Source organism: Vulpes lagopus, chromosome 5, assembly GCF_018345385.1.
Source record: "Vulpes lagopus strain Blue_001 chromosome 5, ASM1834538v1, whole genome shotgun sequence".
Lineage (NCBI taxonomy): Eukaryota > Metazoa > Chordata > Mammalia > Carnivora > Canidae > Vulpes > Vulpes lagopus.
Genome location: NC_054828.1, coordinates 29,648,617 through 29,664,561, shown reverse-complemented (window position 1 = coordinate 29,664,561; position 15,945 = coordinate 29,648,617). Strand labels below are relative to the sequence as shown.

At 45.7% G+C, this 15,945-nt stretch overlaps 1 protein-coding gene across 2 annotated transcripts in view; it reads left to right on the top strand.

The window, feature by feature from the left end:
- THADA (THADA armadillo repeat containing) overlaps positions 1-15,945 on the top strand; it is a 329,797-nt gene that overhangs the window by 307,879 nt on the left and 5,973 nt on the right. For both annotated transcript variants that reach the window (XM_041754451.1, XM_041754452.1), the window contains one exon: positions 11,697-11,866. In XM_041754451.1, coding sequence (XP_041610385.1) covers positions 11,697-11,866 — 170 coding nt within the window. The remainder of the gene's footprint in view (positions 1-11,696; positions 11,867-15,945) is intronic.

The following is a 15,945-nucleotide window of genomic DNA, read 5'->3' as shown; positions in this document are numbered from 1 at the left end:
CAGGCTGAGAAGAAATTTCCTTTAAGAGAAAGAAGGGAAATAAACTAAAGAAAACTGGAATGACTTCAAGGAAAGGGAAAAGAGAAAGAATGGTGAGATCCATGCTGGTCACTGCGGAATGTAGACTGTCTGCAGCACCCTTGAACTCTGCCCAGGCAGAGGAAGAGGAGGCTGATGGCCAAAGGGGACTCAAGTTGCCCAGCATCGCCCCCCAGAGCTTCTCCGTCTGCAGGCATCCTCACTGTATCCCACCTCCTCACTGGCTCATCAGGCAGAGTCAGGGAGATGGGGAGAAGGGCTCGGATTGCCCCTCAGATTGGGGTGGGTGACCTAGCAGAAAGGAATAAAGCACAAGAGGTGCTTTATTTACCTTCCACAAAGAGATGGAGGTGATTGAACATTTTGGGAGGCTCCACAGAGCACAAGGGAAGTGCTGCTAGAGAGGGTGGGGCACCTGGGGAGAAGGGCTGACTTTGCACCTGCACCCGAGCATCAGGTGTAGGCCAGATGCTGTTGTCCAGAACATCTCCGGGCTGGACCCAGCCCACTCTTTACCCTGTGACCCCTTCCCACACCAGGCCTTCATCAACCTGCTCTGGAGTGGCCATGGACAAAGCTCACATGCACCTACTCCTTCCCTTTGAGCTTTGGCAGTAGCCACAAGAAACAGGACGGTGAGTTGCACAAAAAACTAAGTACAGCTGAGTACCCTGAAAGGCTTAAGCTGGTGGGTGGTACTCCCCATCTTCCCAGGCTGAATGCCCCTAGGAGAACCCAGGTTTTTTCACAGCCATTATTGCCTAGGAGTGACGTTGGTTTTAATCTATTCCTCATTCTTTGGTGTGGTTGGAAGTGAACAATTGCAAGCATTTTTATAAGCTTTGAGCTGAGTGTACTATTAACCAGCCCTAATTTATTTCATCAACCCCTTTTCAGTGAAGTATGAGCAAAAAGTGCACACTTTTAACTCATATGAAATGCCTATTTGTTTTTATTCATGTTGACTGTATCCATTTTTAAAATTAGGGAAAAATCTACATGTATTTACCCAGTGATTTGAGGTTGGGCCCACATTTTTTAAATTATAGCTTTTTTAACTTTACAAATAAAGGCTATCTTGTCTTTAAAATGAAAACAAAAGCTTTGCCGGATGTTTTCTGGTTTTGTGATGGGTCATCAGGAAAATGTTTACGTCAGGCATATGACTGCATTGGGGAGGGATCCTCAGTCTTTAGAAGCTGGGTCTACAGGAACTTTGGGAACTGGGGCTATTTGTTCCATATGAAAATGGCTAGAAAATTAAGAAAAGGCAAATTATTAATATTTGAAAGTTTTTTCCCCCAACTATTTTTAGAATTTTAAATGATGTTTTCATCATTTGCCTTCAGACCTGGAAATTTTTCCCCCTCCATACAGAAAGGGCTCTGTGTAGTAAGCTGTTCATCTCACGAGGCTGCTTTTCACCTGTTGACACCTCCCTGCGCAGAGAACTGAGGAGGAGGCAGGGAGCTAGGGAGGGCCTTTCAGACAAAAGATAAGTGGAGGTGAGCTGCTTCTCATCTGCCCCAAATAGATCCCTGGGCCCCTAATGCTGGATGAACTGAAGGGTTCCGTCCATCCACCCACCGAACTGTTGACTTGGAGAGACTTCACCGCAGGCAGGGACTGTGTACAGTTGTGTAAGATTGTGGACTATTTTGGGGGTAAGGCAGGGCTCCTGCACCTCAGCACTGTTGACATTTAGGGGAGGTATCGTGTGCATTGTAGGGTGGTTCACAGCATCCCTGGCCTCCACCCACTACATGCCAATTAGCACCGCCTCCTCTGACTTGTGACAACCCAAAACGTGTCCAGACGTTGACACCCTGCAAGGGAATATCATCTCTGGTTGAGGCTGAGAACCACTAGGTGGAGGGAAGCCATAAGTGGTGTTGAAGCCCCTACCACTCTGAGAGCAGAGGGAATGGGGTTTCCTGAACCCAAGGAGGGCTGAATGGGGTGGCGCAGCCACTGCCAGAACCTTGGTGGCTCACAGGGGAGGTTATAGGAAAGAGGTATCCAACTTTCTCTTTCTACCTTTCAAATTCCCAGCGTTCCCTTCCCATTGGATGAATCCTGCCAGAACCCAGGTGGTAAGGAGCCTGCATCATGCAGCCCATAAAGGTCAGCCCCTGGGGCACTAAGCGGGGTGCAGAAGGACAAAGAATGGATGGGGGCACAAACAGCAAAGAACCACTCTACCATCCATCCATGTAGCCATTCAACAACTACAGGCAGCTTAGCAAAATGGTCAAGAAAACAGGCCCTGAAGTCAGATAAGCCTGGGCTTGTATGTGTCCCCTGCCACTTCCCCTGTGTGATCTTGAACAAGTGACTTCTCTAACCCTCAGTAACTTCAGATGTAGGATGGCAGCAATAATTCTGCCTACATATGTGATCTAAGTCTTGCAGTCTTGGAGGTTTCCTATTGGGGAGACACAAGTCCTGAGTAAATTGTTTATATTTTTTTTATTTTATTTTTTTTAAAGATTTTATTCATTTATTCATGAGAGACACAGGCAGAGGGAGAAGCAGGCTCCATGCAGGGAGCCCGATGTGGAACTCAATCCTGGGTCTCCAGGATCATACCCTGGGCTGAAGGTGGTGCTAAACTGCTGTGCCACCCAGGCTGCCCAGTAAATTGTTTAGTACATAGCTCTAATCAAGTACCAAGTGGATGGTATCTGCTTTGTGCCCAGTGCTGTTTTATGGATGATCCTGGAAAAAGCAAAGACATGGGAATGCCCTCTCTCACCATCTGTTAGCACACTGAGTGTTGGACAGATACGAGCAGAGAAAGATCACAGCAGGCTGGAAAAAAATCTAGACCACAGGAACTAAGTTGGGTCCCGGGGGATGGGTAGGCCTGGCTAAGTCAGGATGAGAGAAGATCTAGTAGACCATGGGAATGGTAAGCAAACTGGAGCCAGATTAGGTGGGGGGAAGAAGGCCCAGAGAGCCCCAGAGGGAGACTGGTGATCGAACAGCTTTGGTGGAGGGTCTTGGTGTTTTCATCTGTGAAGATGAGGGGCTGGCTCGGGACCAGTTACCTTCCTCAGTACTTGGGTGTAGAAGTCATAAACTGACACAGCTACAGGACGGGGGAGCAGTAGGATGTGCTGATGCCTCCTATGGGGCGTGGCCATTGCTCTGCTCCAAGCATCTATCACCATGCAGGCCTAGGACACCAGGTTCTGATTTTTGGAATTTTCAAAAGATGGCTAGAAATTTGGATTTTTATGAGAAATCTCTTGACTTTAAAAAAAACCCATGTAAGCCATACCAGATTTGTGTGGAGACCAGACAGCCCATTTGCATCCCTGGCCAGATGTTTCCAATGAGCCCTTTGGGGCCTTAGAACCCTTGAGCTGTGCATTTGGTTAGGTTCTGCCTCCTGGGTACTATCTCTTAAGCAATAGCTCCCAGGGCTTAAAAAAACAAAAGAAGTAGGAAGAAGAGGGATCCACCTGGGTCAGGTGAAGTCAGAGTCCCCCTCCAGACTGGATACCATGGCCAGGCTGGGAGTGGAAGGGAAGGATTCGTGTAGTCCCGAGGCACCAACTTGGAGCAGTGAGTGAGTGGGCAGTAGTCTTGGTGCTGCCCACGCTCCTGGCACTTGACCCAGTGCATGCTGGGCCTGGGGCTGGAACTGCTCTTGAGAGCACTGCCTAGCACATTTGGTTCTTTGATGAAATTTTTTAAGTATTCAAATAGAGAACAAAAACTAATATCATTAATACCCATGTTCCCCCACCCAGACTTCCTGCTGAGTTCTTCAAAACTGGAGATGCCACTCGTTTTCTTTCATTAGGACACAGACCTTCCTCTGGGCCATTTGTCTCGGGTAAAGGTCACCTGGGAGTTCTGTTTAGTGGTAAAGGCTGAGATGGTGACCTTTGGTATAGGTATGACCTGAGATGGTATGAAGTCATGTGGCTGACTGCCATGCCAGGAAATCCAGAGTCCTGGCTCTACAGGCCCTGAAAGCAGAGAGCTGTGGGCTCTAGGGTAGAGGCCCTGGCGAGGCAGGGAGGCAGAGGGGCTCTGGAAGCCTCAGGAAGAGGCTAATGGCAGAGTCAGCAGTTGGACCAAGCATCAGTTCCACGCTTGTTTCTCATGACTGTATAAAATACAGACTCTTGCTCTTGCTGAGGGGAAGTGAAGAAGTCTATGGAGAAGACCGAAAATAATGAAGTTGTCTGGAAACAGCCTTTGCAACCTGAAAATATTTTCTCTCAGAAAAAGAAGACACAGTACTATGCCTTCACTCAAACACTGCCCTTCCTCCCCAGGCCTGCTCCAGCCTGTCTGGCCCTCCAGCTTCACCTCTAGTTCGCCTGGGCAGGCCTGATCTCCCTGCCCCTCTGTCTCGTCCCAGCTGTGCGTGGCCCCTTATCCTTGGCCCACCCAGTTGTCCCTCTATGAAGCTCCCTCTTCCCACTCCCCACATTTTTTTTCCTTTTCTGTTCTTTTATTACTGCTACTGATGGTATCGTCAGGCCCCATCATATACCATCGTGGACTATTTCCTGACCCTTCATGTGTGTCAGCTCACCTCGGACTATGCTCTTCTCTCTCAGAGAGAAGGGACTGGGGTTTTCCTCGTGTTTCACACACACGCAGCAGATGATAGTAAGTGCTGTGGGCCTATAGAAGCCTGAATTGATGGATGAATGGGTAAGTGGATGGAGAGATGGTTGGACGGCAAGGTTGAGGGAGTTCCACAAGTATCTGGAACAGGATACCCCAGAGCCAAGCGCAGGGAACACTCAACCCATCTCCATTTACTGTGCTGACTTGGCCTCTCTTGGGAAGGAGACTTGACCAGTAGCCTTACTCTAGAAGGCATCTCCCCAACGCTAACTTTAGAATCAGATTATGCACTTTTAAACCATGGTTTGAAGCAGTTTTCAAGGTTGGCACCTGCAAATGGACTTTGGCATTTTCATCTTCCTTAGTGTGGTTGAAGACCACCTCGAAGCCTGGGACTTGAAGTGTATCCAGCACACTGTGTGAAGCCTGCCCCCAACTGCCAGCCCCAAGGCGAGCCCCTCACAGAAGTGGGGAAAGAACATGGGCGGCAGGGCTGTGGGACTCCCCAGCTCACCTCAGGAGTATCCTCACGTAGGGTCTTTGGTTAGCCAGGTGTCTGCCTTGGCAGAGGAGCCCCAAAGCAGCTGAGGCAGCAGCGAGAGTGAGTCTACACTGCAGCAGCCCTGAAGCACTATGTTTGCTCCCTTACCCCTATGATCCAAGTTCCATTCACAAGGGTAGAAGGCCAGGATTAGCTAGTTCTAAATGCCGATTTGGGGCAGCCCTGGTGGCTCAGCGGTTTAGCGCCGCCTTCAGCCCAGGGCATGATCCTGGAGACCCGGGATCGAGTCCCACGTCAGGCTCCCTGTATGGAGCCTGCTTCTCCCTCTGCCTGTGTCTCTGCCTCTCTCGGTCTGTGTCTCTCATGAATAAATAAAATCTTTTAAAATAAATAAATAAATACCGATTCATTGGGTTGCCAGCTCATTGCCACCCCTCATGTAGGCCTACCACAGACAAGAGTATGTACCAACACACCTCACTCACTTGCGGCACTCCCGGAGGGGTCTAAGGCATATTTCACTCTTGCTTTAGCTGTGTAGCCATTGGGGGCGATGCTTGATTTTTCCCACACTGAATTCTTCCCTCCCCAGATTCCTGCAGGTCTGGGAATCCACACCACTCTGTTCAGCGCCAGATATCTCGCTGTTGCCTGAGTTTTAGCTTAACCTCCCCTCCCAGAGCACCACCTTCTCAAGTACAGGAGATGTCCTTGACTTGGTTTCCCCCAGGACTCAGCACAGTGCTGGCCACAGAGGAGACCCTGAGCACCAGCTTCCTGATGGGTGAAGGGCCAGGCAGAGATGCGGCTCCTCCAGGAAGCCCTCTCAGGCACCCTGCCCACCCGCTGAGCCAACGCGCCTCTGCAGAGTCCTCCGGCACCCAAGGCCTGGGCACTGTAAGCAAGCACGAGGGCTCAACTATCCTGTGAACTCTTTCAAGGCATCCACTGTGCTCAGCAATCGGAACCAACTTGTACACAGCAGATGTTTCAGTTCCACGGTTTTACTGAGATAAACCATGCATGTACCACACAAGTCACCCCCTGAGAGGGTACGGTGAACTAGTCGTAGCATCTTCGTAGAGTTGTGCAACCATCACCACAGTCAATGGTGGGTCATTCTTGTCACTGCGAGAAGAAACCCATGCCTTCAGCACTCCCCCTTCGTTCTCCTGGGGCTGTTGTAACATAACAAATTACCATAAACTTGGTGACCTAGATGGCCTCATAAGGCCGGAAGTCCAAAATTAAAGTGTCAGCAGGGCCATACTTCCTCTGGAGGCTCTTGGGAGAATCTTGCTCTAGGGAATTCCTTGTCTTTTCCAGTCTCCAGAAGCTGGCATCACTCCAGTCTTCTGGCTTCACATCACCTTCTCTTGGGTGTCAGGTGTCTCTCTGCTCTCACTTACTGGGACGTTTACAATGGCATTTAGGATCCACCCAGATCCTCTAAGATTAATTCCTCATCTCAATATCATTAACTAAATCACCTCTACAAAGACCCTTTTTCCAAGTAAGGTAACATTCACAGGTTCCAGGGGCCGAAGCTATTTTCAGCCTGTCACATTCCCCATGCCCCTGGCCCTAGATCATTCACATACCACAAATTCAGCAAATTAAAGTGTACGGAGTTATGCATCTTAGTATATTCACAAGGCTGTGCAGCCATCACCACTATGTAGTTCCAGAACATTTTTCATCAACCCAAAAAAGAAACACTATTTCGATCAGCAGTCATTCCTCAGTTTCCCCATTCTCCAACCCCTGGCAACCACTAATACACTTTTTGTCTCTATGATTTGCCTATTCTGGATATTTCACATACAATACATGGTCTTTTGTGTCTGGCTTTTTCTACTTAGCATGTTTCCAAGGTTCATCTGTGGTGTAACCTATAGCAGTACTTCATTCCTTTTTGTTTATCCATGTTGTTGATGGGCATTTTGATTGTTTCTACGTTTTGACTAGTATGAACATTTTGTGTACAAGTTTTTGTATGGACATATGGCTGCACCATTTTTATATCCCCACCAGCGGTGTCTGAGAGTTCCATCTTCTCCACATTTTTCACCAAAACTTATTATCTGCCTTTTTTATTATAGCTCTCCTAATGGTTGTGAAGTGGTATCTCACTGTGGTTTTGATTTGCACTTTGGTTAATGGCGCTAAGCATCTTTTCCTATGCTTCTTGGTCATTTGTGGATCTTCTCTGGAGAAATGTCTATTCAGATTCTTTGCACATTTTTTTTTAAGATTTTATTTATTTATTCATAAGAGACACAGAGAGCAAGAGAGAGGCAGAGACACAGGCAGAGGGAAAAGCAGGCTCCATGCAGGGAGCCTGATGTGGGACTCGATCCCAGGACTCCAGGATCACACCCTGAATTGAAGGCAGAAGCTCACCTGCTGAGCCCCCAGGTGTCCCCCTGCACATGTTTTCATTGGGTTGTCTTTCTATTATTTCATTCTAAGAGTGTTTTATGTATTCTAAATATATGTCCCTTGTCAGATATAGGATTTGCAGATATTCTCCATCTCTGTGAGTTGTCTTCACTTTATTAACAATATTCTTTGGAGCACATGCTATTCTGATGAAGTCTAGCCTTTCTTTTATTGCTTGGGCTTTTGATGTCTTATTTAAGAAACCATTGCCTAATCCAAGATCACAAAGCTTCACTTTTATATTCTCTTCTATGTGTTTTATAGTTTTATCTCTTAAATTTAGGCCTTTGATACATTTTGAGTCCATTTTTGTATATGCTGTGAGGTAGGTCCAACTTCATTCTTTTGCATGTGGATGGATACCCAGTTGTCCCAGCTCTACTAGTTGAAACAAACTGTCCTTTCCCTACCATTATTTGCTTTGGCACTCTTGTCAAAAGAAAAAAAAAGAAAAGAAAAGAATGGAATGTAAGCATGAGGGTTTATTTCTAGAATCTCAGTTCTATTCCATTGACCTGTGTATCTGTCCTTATGCCAGCACCACACTGTCTTAGTTAGTGTAGCTTTGTAGTAAGTTTTAAAGTCAAAATGTGTGAGTCTTCCAGTTCTGTTTTGTTTTTCCAGATTATTTGGCTGCTCTAGACATGCAGGAGATTCTTCAGACACAGTGGTTGCTTGGTCACTTGCTTTCTTGTTTTTTTGATGGACTGGCAAGCCTGTGAGAGCCTGGCTGGCCTGCTTGGCTAGCTAAAAAATTCCTCTTCCACTCTTCTGCCTCTCTTCACAAGGCATTTGGCCAGTAAAGATCTGGGTTATTCTGGCCAAGCCATCCTAGTCCAGGGCAAGGTAATAAAAGAGGAAACTTGGTGGGATACATCTGGCCCCTCAAGCAGATTTAAATCCAACTAATTCACCCCACCCTGGCCAGCCTTCTTTCTCCTTACTTCTTCATCTTTCAAAGTCAGTATTTAGATGATTATAATTTTCTCTGGAGCTGCTTCTAGCCAAATCACACCAGTGCTGCTCTGTGCATCTTTCATGCCCATCACTCTCCTGCCACTTCCTAAGCACAATTCATGACAAGGTGGTACAGGATGGAGGTGGCAAGTGCAGCGGCCTGGCTTTCCTGGCGGCATCTCCAGTCACACCCATGTGTTCTTTATGGAGCTAACAGGAGTGTCACCTGAGCTGCAAGCACTGATTTTGTTGGTGGGTGAAACTTTCCTTTCCTGTGGAGTTTCTAATCCCTGTCTTGTGGAGGCCAAAAGGAGGACAGGCAGTAAATCAGAAGTAGAAACTTTTAGAAAAAGGTTTCCCATAAGATGACCCACTGCACAATACTAAGGACTTACTGTATTATCTTCTTTAAAAATATGGCCCCCAGCTGGGAGCTTTTTCTAATGAATAAAAGTGATAAAGCCAATGTGAGCTCTTCATCTCCATGGGGTGCTAGGGGTGTCTCTCCATGGCCTCCCAGCGGGGTAGGAGCAGCCCCTGCACTGAGGCAGACTTAACTCACTGCCACCACTGTTCACTCTGCAAACTTGGATCCGTTACCTATGAGCATAGCTTCCTCATTGGTTAAATAAGGATACCTAGGGCAACCCCGGTGGCGCAGCAGTTTAGTGCTGCCTGCAGCCTGGGGTATGATCCTGGAGACCCGGGATTGAGTCCCGCATCAGGTTCCCTGCATGGAGCCTGCTTCTCCCTCTGCCTCTCTGTCTCTGTGTCTCTATGAATAAATAAATAAAATCTTTAAGAAGAAAGAAAGAAAGAAAGAAAGAAAGAAAGAGAGAGAGAGAAAGAAAGAAAGAAAGAAAGAAAGAAAGAAAGAAAGAAAGAAGAAAGATACCTCCCTGCTCGTGCGGGAGCAGTAAGGGTTAGATAAGCCAGTGTTCATTATTATCCACAGTAACCTAGTTAACCATTTAGTGAATGCTTTCTTTGTGTCAGTCCCTATGTTAGTGTTCAAACTAAATCAAGGCAGGGGTAAAAGAAAAGATTTCATTATCTCTGGAGCCACACATTGGAATATTCTGGCAGTCTGCTATGTGTTTAATCCTATGCTGGTCTTCATGTTTATTTTCAATTCTTTGAGGTATGAAAGATGCTGATTAACTGTACCACCTCCCCATACAGATTCTAAACCATCTGAGAACTACACAGTGGAGTCAGGTAGAGATAAAAAATAGAGGTTATAGGGCAGCCTGGGTGGCTCAGCAATTTGGCGCTGCCTTTGGCCCGGGGCGTGATCCTGGAGACTGAGGATCGAGTCCCGCATTGGGCTCCCTGAGTCCCGCATTGGGCTCCCTGCCGGGAGCCTGCTTCTCCCTCTGCCTGTGTCTCTGCCTCTGTGTGTGTGTGTGTGTGTGTGTGTGTGTGTGTGTGTGTGTGGTGAATAAATAAAATCTTTTTAAAAAGTATTTTAAAAAATAGAGGTTATATAATAGGTAAAGGCTGGAACAACACATGGCCCAGACCTACAGCCAAAATGCACGTTTGCTCCCTGCTTCTCGTCCATCCCCGTCCTCTTTTTCTGTTGCCTGGGCTAAATCCCAGTTCTGACAGCCAAGGCAGCAGCAGCACCAAGGGGCAGGTGTCCTGGGGGATTGACTTGGCAATGGTGACATCAGTCTCGTGGCTGCGCCATGAGTTTGGACTCTGCTGGGTGGGCTCCAGGTGGAACTGGCCCCACTGTAGGGTCACCAACCCTGCTTATCTCACTGGGAAGACCTAGATATCTAGAATGTTGGTGCTAATTCTCCAAATTTGTGCTCAGTAGGCACCATGAAATGTTTTGCCCATTCTGATTATTTACAGCTACTTAAAGTGGGTTCATCTGAGCCCAGGATTCCTCACCTGTGAAGCAGGGGTGGCAATTCCCAACCTGTAGGATGTTGAAGGAATAGACAGGAAGTACTAGGTGAGGGCCTAGCACATAATAGGCCCTCGAGAGGCCATTCTACTTGGGCCGGTTTGGTACCCTAAGAGCTCAAGCTTTCAGTCCAGACTGAGCCCTCTCCCTGTGTGCTGGGCAGGTCTCTCTGTGGGGGCCAATGGTCAGGGCCAAGTGTGTGTCCTAGAGTTGGAGATATGGATTAGGGGAGGATGAGGCCTCAATAGAAGTGCCTCACTGAAAGACAGGCACTGGTACATGGATGGATCCAAAGGGGTTCATTTTGTGGTGATATTTCAGTCCCATATCTCAGACCTCCTCCAGGTTGGGGATGCAATGGCTGGGGTTGTTGGCGGAAGTGTCAACACCCAGAGCCTCTCTTCAAGCCCATATTTAGGACTGTCTGAGGCAAAATGATGAAGCAAGCAATGGTTTCCCCAAAGCACCCGCTTCCTCTTTCTGCACCCCATTCTCCTCTTTCTGCACCCTTTCTCAGCCAGCTAGGAAGACAATTGCCTGAAAAATGAATTCAAAGACAGAAGGCAGATCCATCTTGCCATCTGTTGTACAGCCTATGAACTATGAATGGTTTTTATGTTCTTAAATGGTTGAAAAAAAATCAAAAGAAGAATATTTTATGCCATGTGAAAATTATGTGAAATTAAAATTTTATTGGAACATAAATATAGTTTACATATTGTCCATGACTGCTTTCAGCAAAGTTGAGTAGTTGTGACAGAAACCTGAAGACCCTCAAAGTCTAAAATATTTATTCTCTGACCTTTTAAGAAAAAGTTAACTGGTGCCCTGTTCTCAAATATTAAGAGATTTATGTGTCATGTGGCCAGCAGGATTTGCTTTCAGAGGGAGAGGCAAACCAGTGGAATTCAGGCCTTGTGGCAAGCCTACAGAGGAGACACTGGGCAGAAAGCTTTCTGATATCCTTCTAATTACACTAGATGGACTGATGGGAGCTAAATGTCTAATCTTGCAGGTGGACTTGCTCCTGACCACACAGAGATGGGGCCGCTGAAATGCTGGGGTTTGGGCCTCTGACTCATTCCACCAGAATGAAATGGATTAATAACCTCTGAGGAGCCTATCCCAGCAGCCTCCCTCCAGGCTGGTGACAGTGATTTAACCTGAGGCCCTTCACATTCCCAGAGTCCTGCAGAGACTCCCTGAGCAGCACATTCACTGCTCGCCTCTCTCTTGTTTCCACAGAATTTGCCTTCTGCCAGGTGGACGCTTCAATTGCACTGACCCTAGCCCTAGCTGTGCTGTGTGACCTGCTCCAGCAGTGGGACCAGCTGGCCCTTGGACTCCCAGTCCTGCTGGGATGGCTGTTGGGAGAGGATGATGATTTCGTGGTCCATCTGGAAAACACACATCAGGTAATCCTAGGGTCTCAGGGTAGAGGTGAAGTCAGAGTGGTGGTGTCCTGAACCCACTAGATGCAGCACACCAGGCTTACTTAGACTTCATGTGGCTGCTGAAAGTATGCTTCCGGATACTCACATACAGATCAATAACCAATTAGGAAAGTCTCCAAATGACCACAGCAGTCTGCTAGATGCTGCTGGGAGCACTGGGGCAGCTTTCATGCTGACTTTTGAGGTTCCAGTGGTAAGTCTTCAGATCACCAGGGGAGAGGACTTTGAAAAAGACTCCTTGGTTTCTGAAGCCAGCGGGTGTGCCCCATCCCCTAAACTCTCCAACTGCCTAGCTAAAGCCAGCAGTCATGTCTACTCCACACCCAGGACACTCCTTGATTGCTTGGCTCTCATAGCCAAGGGAGTTGGCATCCTGAACTCCGCAGGAAGGTGATGATCAGGAAGGAAGACAGTTCCTGGCAGTCTACCACCCCCAGGGCACTGTACAGACAAGAGACTGAAACACAACCCCAGTCTTCATGGGAACAAAGCCTATTTACTTAGCCTAGAACTTCAACCTGAGGGACAGGCTTCAGATTTCCCACACATCAAGAAGCTCAGGAGGTGTTCCCAGGGAATATAAGCAGAAGGTGACATCCTTTTTTTTTTTTTTTTAAGATTTTATTTATTTATTCATGAGAGATACAGAGAGAGGCAGAGACACAGGCAGAGGGAGAAGCAGGCTCCCTGCAGGGAGCCTGACTTGAAACTCAATCCCAGGACCCCAGGATCAGGCCCTGGGCTGAAGACAGTGCTAAACTTATGAGCCACCAGGGCTGCCCCAGAAGGTGACATCCTTGCATGCCCCCTTGGCCTTGATACAGCTCCACTAGACCTCTCAGAAAAGAGCTAATATGTTCATCTAGAGCCCCATTTTTTTTCAACAGTTGCCTAGGGGACTAGATCCCTAGATCCCTAGATCTCCTGGCCTGGAGGCCAGCAAAGATTATTGTTGCCATCCCACAGTATAGTATTTTATTTTAAAATCTGCTGCTAAAGGGTCTGGCTTCCAATCAACCTGAAAGCAGGTGCTAAATGAGATTCCTCCCCTTGGAGCACTGACAGGTCTTGGCACACAGTCCTATGTCCCTCAACAACAGGGACATATTAAGAATAAATTCAGCAGTTTAGGCAATCAGAAAAGTTCAAGAGACAACAAAGAACTAGGGCAAGGTTGAATGAGATGTTTCATCACCCACAAGGCCACCCACTCTTCAAGACTGAGAGCTGTTTTGCCTAATACATAGAAACAAACACAGAGTCAAGCAAAATGAGGAAACAGAAATATGTTCCAAATGGAAGATAAGACAAAACCTCAGAAAAAGACCTTAATGATATGGAGATAAGAAATCTACCTGATAAAGTATTCAAAGTCATGACCATAAAGAAACCCACTGAATTTAAGAGAAGAATGGATGAACACAGAACTTCAACAAAAAGAAAACATAAGAAAGTACCAAATAGAAGGCATAGAGCCGAAGAGTACAATAATTAAACTGAGAAATACACTAGAAGGGCTCAACAGGAGACTGGATGAAACAGAAGAATGGATCAGGGAGCTGGAAGACAAAGCATTGGAGCTCATCCAGACAGAGCAGTGAAAAGGAAAACAAATTTTTAAAATGAAGGTAACTTAAGAGAGCTATGGGACAGCATCAGGTGGAATGACATTCATACCATAAGGGTCCCAGAAGGAGAAGAGTGAAAGGGGCAAAAAACTAATTTGAAGAAACAATGGCTGAAAACTTCCCTTGCCTGGAAAGGGAAACAGACATCCAGGCCCAAGGAAGCCCAAAGAATTCCAAATAAGATGAACCTAAAGAGATCTACAGCAGACCACATTAAAATGTCAGAAGTTAAAGAGAGAATCTTAAAAGTAGCAAGAGAAAAACAAATTGTATAAGGGAAACCCCCTAAGGCTATCAGCAGATTTCTGAGCAGTAATTTTGCAGGCCAGAAGGAAGTAACATGACATACTCAAAACCTTCCAACCAAGAATACTATAACCAGTAAGGTTATCATTCAGAATGGAAGGCGAGATAAAGAATTTTCCCAGACAAGCAAAAACTAAAGGAGTTCGTCACCACTAAACTGGCCTTACAAGAAATGTTAAACGACTCCCTTAAGTTAAAAAAAGAAATGGCACAAATTAATAAGAAAACATATAAAAATAAAAATTCCACTGTAAAAAGTAAATATATAGTAAGGGTAGTAGGTTAATCCCTTACAAAAAGCTACTTTGAAGGTTAAAAGAAAAAAATTAGCAAATGAACTAAAACTACAATAATTAAGGGAATCAAAAAGATGTAAAATGTGACATCAAAACATAAAATGGAGTAAAAATGTAGAGTTCTGGAATGTATTCAAATTTAAGTTGCAATCAACTTCAACTAGGCTGAAAAAGGATGATATTTGTGAACCTCACGGTAACCACAGAGCAAAACTTATTTTTTTTTAAAGATTTTATTTGTTTAGGGCAACCCGGGTGGCTCAGTGGTTTATCGCCTCCTTCAGCCCAGGGCCTGATCCTGGAGACCCAGGATTGAGTCCCACGTTGGGCTCCCTGCATGGAGCCTGCTTCTCCCTCTGCCTGTGTCTCTGCCTCTCCCTCTCTCTCTCTCTCTCTCTCTCTGTTTAAAAAAAAGAAAAAAGAAAAAGATTTTATTTGTTTATTCATGAGAGACACAGAGAGAGAGGCAGAGAGACATAGGTAGCAGGAGGAGCTCCTTGTGGGGAGCCGGATGCAGGACTCAATCCCAGGACCAAGACCACACCCTGAGCCAAAGGCAGATGCCTTTGCTGAGCCACCCAGGCATCCCAGCAAAAACTTATTTTTTTTTTTTAAGATCTTATTCATTCATTCATGAGAGACACAAAAAGAGAGGCAGAGACACAGGCAGAGGGAGGAGAGGCAGGCTCCATGCAAGGTGCCCGATGTGGGATTCGATCTCTGGAATCTGGGATCAGGCCCTGAACAGAAGGCAGACGCTCAACCGCTGAGCCACCCAGGCGTCCCCCAGCAAAAACTTATTGTACATATATAAAGAAAACGAGAAAGGAATCTAAACGCTAAAAAAAGTCATCAAACCACAAAAGAAGAAAGAGAAGAAAGGAACATACAGGATGTACAAAACAGCCAGGAAATAGTTAACAAAATGGCAATAAGCAGATATCTATCAATAATTACTTTAAATGTAAATGGACTAATTCTCCAATCAAGACATAGAATGGCTAAATGAATTTTTTAAAAAGATGCATCTGTATACCGCCTGCAGTATCCTGTGAACTGTCCTGACTTACTTCAGAAGTAAGAACACATGCAGCCCAAAAGTGAAAGGATGTAGAACTACATTTCATGCAAATAGGAACAAAAAGAAAGCTGGTGTAACTATACTCATATCAGACAAAATAGACTTTAGAACAAAGACTGTAATAAGAGAGAAAGAGGGCCACTATATTGATTAAAAGGTCAATCCAGCAAGAATATATAACATTTATAAATATACACCCAACATAGGAGCACCAGAATATATAGAGCAAATAATAACAGACCTAAAGGGAGAAGTTATGACTAATGCAATAATAGTAGGGGACTTTAACATTCCATTGTCATCCAAACAAAATCAGTAAGGAAATGTTGGCCTTAAAGAATGTATTAGACCACATGGACTTAATAGGTATATACAGAACATCCCATCCAAAAACAGAAGAATACACATTCTTCTCAAGTGCACATGGAACATTCTCCAGGATAGATCATATGTTAGGCCATAAAACAGTAAATACAAAAAGGTAAAAATCATGTCAAGCATCTTTTCTGACCACAATGGTATAAAACTAGAAATCAATTATAAGAAGAAAACTGGAAAAACTACAAGTACATGGAAATTAAACAACGTGTTACTGAACAACTATTGGATCATTAGAAGAAATCAAAGGAGAAAGTAAGCACCTAGAAACAAATGAAAACAGAAACACAACATACTAAAAGGTATGGGATCCAGAAAAAGTGGTTCTAAGAGGGAAGCTCAAGTGATAAA